At 34.4% G+C, this 14,546-nt stretch overlaps 1 protein-coding gene across 1 annotated transcript in view; it reads right to left on the bottom strand.

Moving 5' to 3' along the window:
• Positions 1-1,859: 1,859 nt before the first annotated feature.
• The window catches only part of LOC117118262 (trimethylguanosine synthase-like), a 13,950-nt gene continuing 1,263 nt past the window's right edge, over positions 1,860-14,546 (bottom strand). The window contains exons 2-12 of the mRNA XM_033262811.1: positions 13,151-13,556; positions 10,636-10,728; positions 10,441-10,539; positions 8,912-9,926; positions 7,450-7,570; positions 6,923-7,012; positions 5,388-6,076; positions 4,710-4,841; positions 3,610-3,826; positions 3,108-3,186; positions 1,860-2,592 (exon numbers count right to left, since the gene is read on the bottom strand). Coding sequence (XP_033118702.1) covers positions 2,485-2,592; positions 3,108-3,186; positions 3,610-3,826; positions 4,710-4,841; positions 5,388-6,076; positions 6,923-7,012; positions 7,450-7,570; positions 8,912-9,926; positions 10,441-10,539; positions 10,636-10,728; positions 13,151-13,556 — 3,049 coding nt within the window. The 3' untranslated portion in view covers positions 1,860-2,484. The remainder of the gene's footprint in view (positions 2,593-3,107; positions 3,187-3,609; positions 3,827-4,709; positions 4,842-5,387; positions 6,077-6,922; positions 7,013-7,449; positions 7,571-8,911; positions 9,927-10,440; positions 10,540-10,635; positions 10,729-13,150; positions 13,557-14,546) is intronic.

Genomic DNA, 14,546 nt, shown 5'->3' with positions numbered 1-14,546 from the left:
CCTTGAATTTTGAAGAACAAAAAAGTAATTAAAAGACACCTCAGAAGTCGGGAAAGCTCATTTCCCGCCATCTAGAAATCGAAATTTTCCCTGGGGAGGAATGTTGACCCCACCACCTAGATTTTATTCCAGATCTGCATGATTCATATTCCCATTCATCTTATAAACAGTGGCGTAACAGGCGGGGCAGGGGCAGACTGTTCCCCCCCCACCCCCCACTGACGGTTTTTACTGGACTGACCAAGCCGTCGTACCGGGCTGGCTGGGTAAGAAGAGAAAAGAAAGAGGGGAGAGGGAGGGAAAGAGAAAGAAGGGGAAAGAAAGAGAAAGGAAAAGAGAAGAGAAAAATAAAGACAAGAATAAAAAGGAAGATATAATGAACAGATATCACAATACCCCTGCCTGCAACCCATTCTCCACTTCAAAAAGTGTCCATAGCGCATTTGATCTAAGCCGCCAGGTAATAACCGGGGGACAAGGGGAAAATATCCAGCTGTGGAAAGTCTTTCCCCATTGAATGCCCTTTTCACCCGGGAAAGTGCCTGAAAATCTCAAATTTTAAATCGCATATTTTGTTGAAGTAGGCCAATTTCCTCTAAAAATTGCACATTTTAGGGAGTTTTGATCAATTCCAACGAAATTAGAATTTAAAAAACAAACATTTTTCGCGCGCATTTTTTATGTTAAAGCTTGTGCTTGCTCACCTTTGCCTTCTAAGTTATAACACATAGTCCTAAACTCAAGAAAGAAAATTTAAGATAGATCGTTTAACATATTAAAAAAGGGCCTCAATGTGTAATGATGTTGAAAGAATATGTTTGTAATAAATAAAGCCATAAGGAAAATACTTAATTATATTCAGTTTAAAAAAAAACGAGTGTGGCCATATATAACATAAGAGCATTTCTTGATGAGGTAGGCCAATTTCCTCTAAAAATTGCACAATTAGGGAGTTTTGATCAATTCGAAATTAGAATTAAAAGCACAAAAAAAATTTTCGCGCGCATTTGTTAGGGTTGAAGCTTGTGCTTGCCCTCCTTTGCCTTCTAAGTTATTTAAAAACATAATAGTCCCAAAAACTTGAGAAAGAAAATTTAAGATAGATCGTTTTACCTAAAAGAAGGGCCTCAGTGTGTAATGATGGTGAAAGAATAGGCCTATGAATTGTAATAAATAAAACCACGATGAAAATGCTTATATTTAGTTCCAAACAGACGCGTGTGCCCTATATTAATATTAAAATAAGCCCTATGCCGTATTGTTTTCTATATGGGGGAATGGGGGTGGGGGTGGTATCACACCAAGTCATAAATTACTAACCAGGAAAATTATTACCTTTGCCCCCCCCGACCCAAGACCCCTGTTACGCGCTGCTTATAAGTTGGGCCCCCTCACTTTGAAAAACGTTCCGCCGGCCCTGATTTAGGCCTACCACTAGGAAGTTGTTTGGACATCACAAAAGTTACATGAAGTCATGCTACAATTAGTGTCGGAAATTGGGGGCAGGGGTAATTCCCCTGCCAAAATACGAGTTATTAATTTCAGATCTCAATGGGTCAACTCACAGAAACATCACCATAAACCTTAAAAATTCCCTCAGCCAAAATGCCCGCTTCACACGTTTACACCCCCCCAAGGGAAGATGTGTATAAGAGACAGCCCACCCCCCGTCGGGCAGATTCTGGTGCCATTACTGAATGCTTTTACAAGATTATGGTGGCAACATTGAGAAGTGGTATTTTTTAAATTTTAGTATATCCGATGATAAAAATTAAACAAATTGAACATATTGTCTTGCAACTATGGAAAAAAATACTATACACAAAAGGGAGTGTTTTAAAGATACAATATAAATAAAATAAAATTTATGACCATAGCATTATTTATTAAACTGCTATTAACAAGAAATTTCTATAAATGATTTAATGTGTGCTGAACAAACTAAGAACACAGCAATATATCTATATACAGTACATTGGTTGCTCAAGTAAACATTCTTTCTTTTTTATCTTGTTTCTATAGGATGATGTTATTGATGATATCATTATTGATGAAAAGCGGTGACATAATTTTATAATTTCAAAATCTTATTTCTCTCTAAAGAATCTGGGAGGCGAAAGGGGAACATGTCCCTGTCCGAGATGCCTACAATTGTATAAATCAAACTTAACAATCCGGCCAATCAGGTTTTTCAATAGGCGTTGCCAGGGAATACACACATCCAAAAATTTATTCGCAAATACAGCTACCATGCACAAGCTCACTTAGCAACAGTATTCAAGGGTTAAGGCTTGGTGGAAGAATATTTTTGGTACTATAGCTATACAGATCCACGTTATCCAGATATATGTTACTATGAAAATACAGTATTTTTGTGTAAGGAAAATAAGCATGGAAGTTATCAAAATTATGTTTTATATACAGAAATATTGCAAAACAGTTTTTATGTTTACAATCCAAGACTACTATATATCCAGCATTAATTCAATAGTTAACTAGCTCTCCATAATAAGCAGTCAGTGTCTTCACTTTGTTGTTTAAAACATTCTGTTCAATTTCCATCCTGCCATTTTCCCCTGCAAGAGATGCAAGCTGGAAATGAAAATAAAAAATTATTATAATGAAAGGGACATTTGCTCCTAACCAGTAGAAACAATAATTACCTCTGCCATGGAGGCTATGTATTCACTGTTTGTCAGGCTGTCTGTCTGATTACACAAAAGCTAATGAATAAATTATTAAACCAGGACAGAGACTGAACTCAGTGGCAGATCTAGGATTTAGCAATGGGGAGTGGATAATAGGAGATGAGAAGGACCAAGTGGGGGGGGGGGGGGTGGTTTTAGGAAGGGTCTCCCATTTGAGGTTTGTTTGGAATCAGCAGACGGTTAGACGATCTTAGATGGCATCTGAAAATAAGCAAGCTTAAAATAGAAAGTGTATGTTGTACCAGACTACACGAGAAGCACACGCAAAAGACGAGTGACCATTATTTTTCTTTTTATGGTAAACGAAGGGGGGTGGCTAGCCACCCTACTCACCACCTCTAGATCCACCACTGGAACTACTATGCTAAATGCTACTGAACATATAGGAAAAAGACGCACCTGTTGAACATCAGCATTTCTTGGAACGAAGAAAGCGATGTTGCCACTGATCTTGCGAGCTACTTCAAACATTTTAAATGTAGAAAATGTTAAGAATAATAAATGGAAACTGTACAACATCAAAAATTATTTAACACTTTGATTATGTTAAACCTGAACAATAAGAACACTCTCACATCAGAAAAACCCACAATTCATTGGGAAGATAAAATATTATTATAATTATTTTCTACATATTAGCAGACTAAAATTGATAAAACATTTTTTCATAATTTTTGGGGTCTTTGTCCTATGGACTACTTTCGAAAGATTTGGAGTGACGCCCAACCATAGCCACTTCGCTATCATCAGGGAAATCACCACCGTGCACCCCCCTCATCGGGTAAATCCTGGGGCCAACCCTGGGAAGTGGTCCCTCTGCACAATTAACCTGTTTACTTTCCCAACATATGCATAGTTTTAGAAAATTAATCATTAAAATTATGGTCTTGTAAAAGGATATGAGTTAATTGCCATCATATTTTGCACGTCAAAGATCTTTGCATGCAGGTACTCGGGTCCTCCCCATGGTGGACTTAGATAAACCACATCAGCTTTTAAGGACCCAGCAACATCAAAGAAGTCTGCCACGATGAAGTCGATACGATCTGCAACACCGTAAATCTCTGCATTATGACGAGCACAAGCTATTTTGACTGGATCCATATCAATTGCAATAACTAAAAACAAAATTAAAAGTATAATTAAATGAATAGGTCTAGATGGTGCTGGTGGAGGTTGGGAGCAGATGAACCTTCCCCTATTTTTATATAATAATAGACTTACATAGTGCATTATTTATTTATTTATTTATTCTGTCTTGTGATTACACTTTCAGTGATGCTGCACTGGTATCACAAGTGGATCACAAGTATAAAAAATAAAGAAAGCAAAATGAAAAAGAAATTGAACTAAAATCAAAACTAATGAGATTTGTTGAGACCTCATGTGTTTCACACTCAATATCCATGTTCATTGGAATAAACACCTACAAAACACAAACTCAGCTCCCCTGGGAATTAGGTATCGAATGCGAAATATTCCAGTTGTGTTGTATAATTCTGCAAAACAATTTCCTATGCAATCATGTACTCAAAACTCATAGGCATACAATTGATTAATCAACAGTTGCCAAACATTCACAGAAACGGCCGGGGAAAGAAAAAATAGTACCTTTATCAAAATAAAAATTTGCCACACAGAAAATGTCTACTTTAAAGGAATGTTACATGATTTGATATATTCAAATCATGTAACATGATTTAATATATTCAGTCACAGGGACAAAAAATTGCTAACACAGTAGCCAATACAATATGTAAACTCAAAACAGCATAAATGAATCCAATAGGAAATGAAAGAAAAGCCACTACTACTTTGTGAAACATGTACCAAGTTAGCTGTTTAAAAAAATTAAAAACATTGTGTATGCATAACAAGAGATTAAATCAGAATAAGGTTTTCTACCAAAGCAAATGTCAGCCTTGGTAGGATTTAAAACACAGAGAGTACATACTCCAACTGCTGCAAACACTACACACTCAATAAAACAATATAAACTACCTCGTTCACAGCTGAATGCAAATTGAATCGCGTTTCCACCAACACCACAGAAAGCGTCGACGATGAGATCTGATTTACACCTGGAGGCATGGTGTTGTGCTATCTTCTCAGGTGTAACTGAGAACCAACTCTCTGAAAAAGTTCAAGCAAGAAGCAACAAATGAATACATCTTTTCTTTGATTTGACATTAAAGTACTAGGTACAGTACTTCATTTTTTTAACATCAATAAAAAATATTTTGATGAAGATACATCTATCCAGGATTTTAATTATATAAAATTCTTAATTTTTAAAAACTACTACCCTATCAAGCTTTATACTACTGAAATATAATAACATGTTTTATATTTTATTTTGATGTTAAATGCGAAGAAGCTGTTAAAGTATTATTACTTACAGTAGCATCATCATAATTCATACAGTAATTATCACCAGCACCAACACCACATTATCATCATCATCCTTCTCCTCCTCCTCATCATCATCGTCCTCAACATATCATAATTATTAGTATTGATAATAACATATTATAATTACAATATATTTTGAGCCTTCTTTTAACTGTTAAAAATGTAAACAGCATTTTGGTTGATTAGTTGGGACGTAACAAAATACACACATGGCCACTTGAAAAAGCAATCTTACACATTAACATAACATTTGTACAAGACACTCACCTTTATCCATTCTAATCCCTTTATCAAACCTTGAAAAGAGCCTATAGCGCTGAGCCCAGTACTTCAACAACTCAGGATTATCCACAACCTCAGGGTAGTTCCTGATCTGAGGATCATCATAGACAACAATTTCTTTGGCAGATTTTTCTCCAATTCTTTCTTCTATTTCTTCGTCTTCAACATCGTCTTCTTCCTCATCATTATTTTGTTCCAAAGAAACGGTTTTTGGAATCAACTTTGTTTCAACCATCAATCCATCTTCATCATCATTCATTATTTTATTAACCTGTTTGCCTTCATCAATACGGGATATATTTTCAGAGAGGGTTTCTAAACACTTTTCATTTAATTCTTCGACCTTAAGTTCAACATCAGCACGCTTTTCTACTGGATCCCTTTCTTGATTGTTTGACATATCTTGGGCCCCAGAATCTGGATTATTGGTTGAAGTTTCAATCTCTTGGTTTCCATGGTCACAATCTCTGACCATATCAAGGAATTTCTTAGCTCTGTTCAATGTACTGTTACTATTCTTACTGGTGCTAATTTCTGGAACATTTTCAAGAGTTTCAATCATTCCCAATGTGGCTTTATTTCTACTTCTTTTCTTTTTGGGTTTTACTTTCTTTTTAACCTTTTTATTCATATAGCACACTTTGATGGAGTTGAATTCGAGTTGGTTTTCAAACCTGAAAGATAAAATTTATAAATTAAAATCAATAACAAAGTGTTAGGTCAGTCAATACTGCTCTTTCTTCATTACATATCTCTCTGTGTGAACTATATTTAAGGACCACATAAAAAGCATATTTTCATTACTTAATTTGTTTTTTCTTATTTATAACATTTGTAATAGCACTCTAGCAGACTATTATATGGCACTACATTGAAAACCTACATAGAGTACTATTATTTAGTAGGGTAGACCTCGCTCAGAACCTCCAAGCATGTATAAGATCTACATTATCCTATACATTATCCTATGCTGTCCAAGAAAGCGATTGGAATGAGATGCACTCTCGAAAGATATAAATAGTAAGGTTTCTTTTTGGTAGGATGATTAATGGTGGTTTCTATAGGTGAAACCTCGCACCAAATATAAGACGATAGCATGACACATAAACAATCAACAAGAATCAATAAGATATTGGTGGCACTTCTCTATTTCATTCTTTCTTTATTTATATTTCAAGGAGTCCCACTCACTTCTACTGTATATTTTTAAGAACAGAGAATAAGATATATCACACACATTTCCAACCCCAACAGCAAAGATAAAAGGACACACATCAACTTTGAAGTTAAAAGTGTTATTAAAAAGATAAAGTAAAAAGCAGATGTCACAACATGGAAACTGCACTTAGATAAAAAAAATTGATAATTGAACTGCACTAGATATAAACAATAAAATTATTTCCAAGATTAAAGCATAGCATAAAGCTTTAGTAATTATTTGGGCATATAACCATATCTCTTTATCCTGATATGTTTAGAGCCAAATTTGTGAATAAATGGAATGGAAGTGAGCAACTCACCTATTAGGTTTGGAATCAAATTTTAGTCCAAGGGATTTCACAAGTTCCTCAGTGTCTTCCTCACAATCTTCGTCAACATCCATTTCATGTCTGCACAAGAATATGGAAAAAAATGAAAATAAACTGAGTCAGTTTAATTGCCTATTTCTTTTGAGTTTTTTGGTCGATTATTCATTGCCAGATGAGATCTGAATTGCACATTACAGTATGTTTATCATTATTTAATATATCTGTTTCTCTGTCCACCCATATTCATTTTACACGCTCCACTTTTGGAAGCATCTTGATAAATTGAATTGATTAAGTTAATGTAGAATATATATGGCCCTTGTTGAAGTTAACATGCACACACAACCAACATATTATGTCAAATCAAGGGATGAAATAACTAGAACATTGCCTTTCTCAAGGACACAAGCAAAAAACTGCATCAGCTTTTTTGGAATTTGGTTCTCCTCACACCAAAATTCAATCTTGAACTGCTGTGGTACCGTGCTGTCTGTGTATGCCTTGCTTTGAAATCTTACCTCTTTTTAATCTTCAAAGGTCTATTAGCTTGTTTGTCATCATCCTCATCACCATCATTACTGTCATCCTTCTTACTATTACAGATTTCTATACTTGTCTTACTAACATTTTCACTAGACCCTGGAAAGATCGGTTTGAAATTCTGTATTTAGATATTTTGTTAATGTAGGCCTAATAAAGCCACTAAGCTATTAACTAAAGGGTAACTTTGTTTATTTGTGGAAACTGACAGAGCACTACGTCAATACAGGATTGTTGCTTTTTAGTCATTCATTGATTCATTAGTATTTTTGTGTCTACTGCCCTCAGGCAGTAGACACTTTGCTATCCTGGTCTATCCGGAAGTGTAAAGTTGACATTGTGAGCGTGAGCTGAAATTCACAAAAGTGTGAAGAATCCGGAAGTGTAAAGTTGACATTATGTCACAATCATGATGTGTGATATGACGTGATTGTTCTACGATGCATTGCTAGCCAATTCGTCATTATATATCAGGCGCACAGTTCCGAAAGTTGGAAGCTAAAATTAAATCAAGTAGAAGCACTCCGCTCACTCTTGCTTGTGGTTGTTCCCTTTGTTTTTTTTACCCTAACTCGGTAGTTTTGGAGTTGATGCTAGCTTATTAACAATAGCAATCATCAGTCAGCCTGCACAAATTGGAAAGCCTGGATAATAACAAAAAGCACCGCTTCTATTAAATTTGGCAGTAGACACACACTCCCACTGGGAGCCTATTTTCTTATTTGGGGCTTGCCATGCCAGCATCAGTGACTAAAACAAGAACATTTCATTTTTTATTCATATTCTCCACATTATAAGCTTTAAAATGATAGGTAATTTACTGGAATCGATTTACTATTTCTGGATTTTTGAGCGGCTTGAGGCTTTTAGCAAAATGCGCTCAATCAAGATAAAATTATTATTTTTTAAAAGCATTACAGCTTCTCTGTTCTAAAGTATACAATACTGCAACATTCATGTGCTAAGGATGCAGTTTAATAGTGACAGTACAGTATGTTGGTTTTGGGATGGCAAGCCTCATTTGTTTAATAGGCTACGTTCAGACTTGGATATAAGCCAGGCTTGAGTTAAGCCCGGCTCAACGTTAGGCCCGGCTTAACTTTGCCGGGCGTTCAGACTAGCCGGTTTAGCCAGGCGAGAATTTGCATAATAATGAACAGTAACCAGGAAACGTGTTTCAAAACATTGCTCGCGAAACGTACGCTCGCTCACAGCGATTGGTCATTTCGTCACCCGAAGTCAATGCAAGACCCCCTGCAACGATTAAAGCCTGGCTTAGAAAAGTTAAACACGGTGGCACGCCAGGCCTGGTTACTATAGGAACACAGCCTGGCATGAGCCACCTAGTTCAGACTGGCAGGTGGATAAACCCGGTGAGTTGAGTTTATCCACCTAGTCTGAACTAGGCCTTAATCATGTATTTGTATCAAGAATCGTCACCTGTACATTGGCCCTCATCATTCCTATGTTTTTTTCGCTTTTTTGATTTCCCATCTGTTGGCTCCTCAGATAGTTGGTCATTGTCTTTTGAGTTATCAATAGTAAGATGTCCAGATTGGTCAATGACATCATTAAGACTGAAGCTAAAATCATCATCTGTCTGTTGGTTTTCATTTGATTGGTCGACATTTTGACTTGTATCATGTGATTGGTCAACCCCAACGACGTGACTAGCATCATGCACATCTGATTGGTCAACCCTCTCCACATGACTGGCATCATCGTCATTTGATTGGTCACTCCACATCTTATATTGCTGGTAACATGACCAATACACTTCTTCATAATGACTGTTCCAAAGTTCCTCCCAATTGTGTTCCTTGTCTGAATTTCCATTATCAATGGAATAAGTTGTTCCTGAAGGAAAATCTGTAAAACACTCTCTTTCAGTAGGAATAGCCATAGCATCTTCACTTTTCTCTGTATTCACAGAGGTTGAATCTGTAAAAATGTCAGAGTTGATCTGATGGTGTGTTACAATTTTGTCTTCATGAGCAAGACCTACTACTTCAGTCATATTATCAATCATGCCTTTTTGTTCTTTCAGATGGGATAGTGATTGCACCTTTGGAGATGTACTGACCATATTTTCAGCTTTGGATTTTAAGTCAGAAGGAGCTGTTAACACTGGCCCAGATTCATTTTCCTTGTCATTTACTTTTTCCGAACCTCCTTCAAGTTCGACAGTACTTTCTTTCTGGTGAGGATAGTTTGGGTACTTTTCCACCCAGGTCTCCCACATCAAGTGCTCTCCATAATAACCCCAATATGTCTCCCATGACATTAAGTTATCACTTGTGTTACAGTGGAAACCATCAGTAGGCAAGCATGCATCATGATATGTGTTAGATTCACATTTTACAATGTTCTCCAAAAGTTCATAGCCTTCAGGATTTTTTATCTTCAGTTTCTTAGTTTTCATTCTGTGTGTCCTTTCTCTTTTGAAACCATCATTCTATTGGTAGAAAATAGAAAGAAAAGGCTTCATTCTTTATATAAAAGCAAAGAATATAGAATTACAAGAGGTCTGACTGCCCTGATTTTGTATGCAAGCAATGAAATGTTAAAAAAGTACTGCGTGATGGGACATCCTATTAAGATTCCTCTATTAATAGAGGTCGTAACTCAAACTTGCGTTCCACTGATGCAACACACATTCGATACTAACGCTTTTTATGTTCTTTTGAAGGATGCCCTCTAGCTTGTGGTAGTACTTTTTTGCGATAGGATTGTGTTAAATAAAGAGTTGGACCTCTTTCAGTTTTATGTCTTTGATATAATTCTATATTTATAAGCAGAAGGTACTTTTTTTAAATACCTTTTTTTTTTCACAGCCAGCAAGTACATTTTCCAATTACAAGATAAATGTATGTGAGATCCATCTGATATGAGGCTAAGAGAGTATTCATGAGAACGGAAATCTTTGTGACATTGGTCCACTATTTTTTGAATATAATGATAAAACTTACTACTGAAAACTCATCAGATCCAGCAACATCCATTCTCATTTTCATCTTCTTTTTGTTCCTTTTCTTTCGATGCTTTTTTCCATTTTTAAAGCCATCCGTCTATTTAACAAAGCATGAATTATGTTAAGTGATGTATCTATGAAATATGCTCTTGAAAACAAATAACTTACAATATTCTGAAATATTAATACTTACACTGTCATGTTGTTGATACATGCTTTGTGATCTTGTAAATGAAAGCGGCAAGCCCATAGCGAGCATGAGATCATGTTCATTGGTCAAGTCCAACTGAAATTCAAAAGTGACACAGAACATGAACTCAGAATACAGTAGAACCCTTATTATGGGGACACATATGGGACCAAAAGTAGTAGATCCCTTAATAGGGATGTCCCCTGTATAATGATTGACTGTAGTTTTATATTTTTTGCTTCGCAGGCAAAAAAGTAGGGATGTCCCAAAGGTACTGTACTTTACTTCTTAAAAGCTTTAGGATATTACATTATAGTATTTTGTTATACCATTGGTGGATTTAGGGTGAGGGGGGGGGGGAAATCTGGCCCTGTCTCTTATACACATCTAGATGTGTATAAGGTTAAAAAAAAGGAGGTTAAAAAAAGAAAGAAAAACAAATTACTGATCGCCCAAAATGCCTCAGAGGTCATTTCCGGTGTCTAGAAAACAAAAATCTCGCGGGGGAATGCCCCTAGTGTAATGTTGTCTCTCGATTGGCACCCCCCCACTCTTGGACACCTCTGCATCCACTCCTGTATACTGTCTGAGATATTTACTTTATATACTTTTTTTAACCACTGAAATTAAAAAGTTAAAATGAAGCATTATAATTCATTGATTCAAATTATGAAATGGACAAATAACTTTAATTGAATATTGTTAAAGGCCTTTATGACAGCCTCCTTGGGATGTTGGCCAGCTGTACTGGAAGTGAATACAGTAACTTTGTTCTCAATGTGCCGATTAGTCATCCATTTGCCTTCCTGCTTACATTCATTGTTGGAAAAAAATCATCATATTATTAGAAAAGGCCCACTGATATATTGTACTAAAATGAAATAAGAAAATGTTTTAAGGCTGGCAGTTGAACACTTTATCTTAAGTATTTTAATATTTTAAAACATAATTTCAAAAGTAAACTACAACAATTAACATTCACTGAAGTAAATAGTTTGCTGTTTTGGCGTTTTGTGTGCCAAAAGTCCTTTTTTTAATTGAAAATTAAATGTAAAAACTAAAAATTTTCATCAATAGATGCATTAAAAGTAATACTGATTCAATTATTTCTGTACTATAGATACTTAAAGTTAGTTGATAACATATGTAAATGATAAATTCAATTTTTATCTTGTTTTTTTTTTAGGCATATTATATTACCACAAACAACACCTTTAATGATGTATATATTAAAATACACGCCCGTACTTCTTTCTAGGTTTAACTAAAATTATCCTTATTCTCGTTTAAGTCTGAGAGTGTCATTTCCAGCCATCTAGAGATGACATAATCATAAATTTTTTTTCCCTCAGCCCATAGTGGGGCTGAGGTGTTATGGCTGGACTCCCATCTGGCCTTCTCTATTCCGAATTCCAGGATCCGGCACTTGTCAAAAGAATGTGCAAGTTCTTTACGAAGACTACACACATACCTGCAGCGCTTGCATTATTCGCCTCAAAACAACAAAAGGATTAATTGTTTTCCCTACCCTGTTCCCAATCAGATCAGTATAGGCCTATAATATGCATATTTGATATACAGTACTTTTTTACGTCTACCCATCTCATCTATATGACATAAAGCACTTGTAATTATTCGTTCATATTCGCAATCTGTATTAATTCCATTTATTTATCATATAAAATTTCCCTTTGGTAAATTTAGTTATTTTCAATGCCCAATAATATTATGGGCTTGTTATTATTGTGCGCTACAGACCTACATTATTTCTTTTACGTTTAAATCTAACAATGTTTATTAACATTGTGCTATTTAGTTTTAATAGTATAGTATATTGACATATGCAGTGAAAACGCCAAAACACCACATAGTTGAAAGTGCATGTTACACATATGAGGCATGTCGTGGCAAAATGGTTAAGTTGTCGCACAGTTCAGTATTGAGTAAATGAGCTATAAAATATGGGAGATCAAAAAATTGTCTAAAAATCCAAATTTGTTTTTCGCTATAGATCAACAGTTTAATGTCTTATTAATCATCTCTCAAAGTATTAGTTCTGGAAGTGGTCAACAAATTGTTTATTTAACATTATTTTGATAGTTCATTCTATTAAACAATGTATGCACAAATAACTTTAAAAGGCAATTACTCGAAATCATGTTTATCTCTACTCTACGAGTGCTGTACATTCACTTTCCAATAACTTAGGCTTGAAATGTCCAATTTGAATGAATGACCCCTCATTTTAAAGATCACATACTCAGGTATCTGAAAATACCAATAACTTGAATTTCAATTTTTGCTACAACTTAGCCATTTTGCCACGACATGCCTCATATGGCTATGTGTATGCCCAATATGTAGGGATATATTTTATTGGTCTTGATTTATTTACGAATCTTACAATCTTAGAGTGTCATTTCCAGCAATCTAAGGTTACCATAGTTATAAATTTTCTTACATTAGCTCAGCCCCAAATATAGTTAAAATGTTATATTACATGATCTAATGAACGTACCTTGTTGACAGTTTCAACATTTGCTTTAGCAGAATCTGCAATTTGATTAGTCTTTTTTGTATCAGCCGCAGGATTTTCCAAACAGGTAAAGCAAGATGAAATGAGATTTGCTTTTCCATTATTGATATCTTCTTCATCGTGAAATGGATTTATCGGAGTTGTTTTGTCAATTAATTGTTCGCTGCATTTAATTACAATAGATTGGCTTTGATCACAACAAACTCCTGGGGATCTACCATCAGTCAATTTTATGGTATTATTAGCTTCATCATTGTGTTGTTCTACTTGCTCTGTGTCATCAGTAGAGACGTTGCTGCTTTCATCACTGTTAACGTTAACTTCTTCACCACAACTATTTATATGATCTGGACGGCCGTATATACCCCAGAGATACTCATCAAGATCTCTGAGAAAATATGCAGAAATGTAAACAATAATTATAATTAAAAATAGTTTTTGGAACTTTATGTAAAAAACCTTTACAGGAGAGTGTATTTCATATGTGCTTGATCCAGTGATCCAGAATACAGATCATTTCGGTCGCGCTTCGTTTCGGTCGCGCTTCATTTCGGTCGCGGTTTGTTTTCAACAAATATATGGAACGCCAATGAAGTTTCGAAACGCTAAATTTAATATAACTAGGCTTAATTATCATTGCAAGTTCGTCAATCGGTTTATCATACTTTTTTTATTTATGTTTTCTTGTATTTCTAATAAGTAACAAAAGGCTACTTAAAAGCAAATAAAATTAATACTATTATTACTAAACTATCAATCAATATTATCGGACGATTTTTATTTTCGTTTTGCTATGAATCCTATGCTTTCTACTACATAACAAATACAGCAAATAAAATAAATACTAAAATATGATATGATATATATTATTATTATTATTAATATTATTATATTATTATTTTTATTTATTTACATTGTATCTGGAAAAATCAGCCAATTTGTCATTTAAATTACTGTAATTTTAGTTTATTAACAATTATTTTTATTAGTATTAAAATTATTGTGTTATTGTTTTTATTTTCGTTTTGTTATGAATCCTACGCTTTCTACTACATAACAAATACATCAAATGAAATAAATACTAAAATATGATATGATGTTATATATTATTATTATTATTATTTTATTATTATTTTTTTTTATTTACATTGTATCTGGAAAAACCAGCCAATTTGTTATTTAAATTACTGTAACTTTAGTTTATTAACAATTATTTTTATTAGTATTAAAGTGTGTTATTGTTTTTATTTTCGTTTTATGAATCCTACACTTTCTACTACATAACAAATACAGCAAATAAAATAAATGCTAAAATATGATATGATGTTATATATTATTATTATTATTATTATTATTATTATTATTATTATTATTATTA

The sequence above is a fragment of the Anneissia japonica genome, unplaced genomic scaffold (assembly GCF_011630105.1).
Source record: "Anneissia japonica isolate Jap-2015-1 unplaced genomic scaffold, ASM1163010v1 scaffold288059_len961885_cov194, whole genome shotgun sequence".
Taxonomy (NCBI): Eukaryota; Metazoa; Echinodermata; class Crinoidea; order Comatulida; family Comatulidae; genus Anneissia; species Anneissia japonica.
This window is presented reverse-complemented; position numbering and strand designations above follow the sequence as displayed.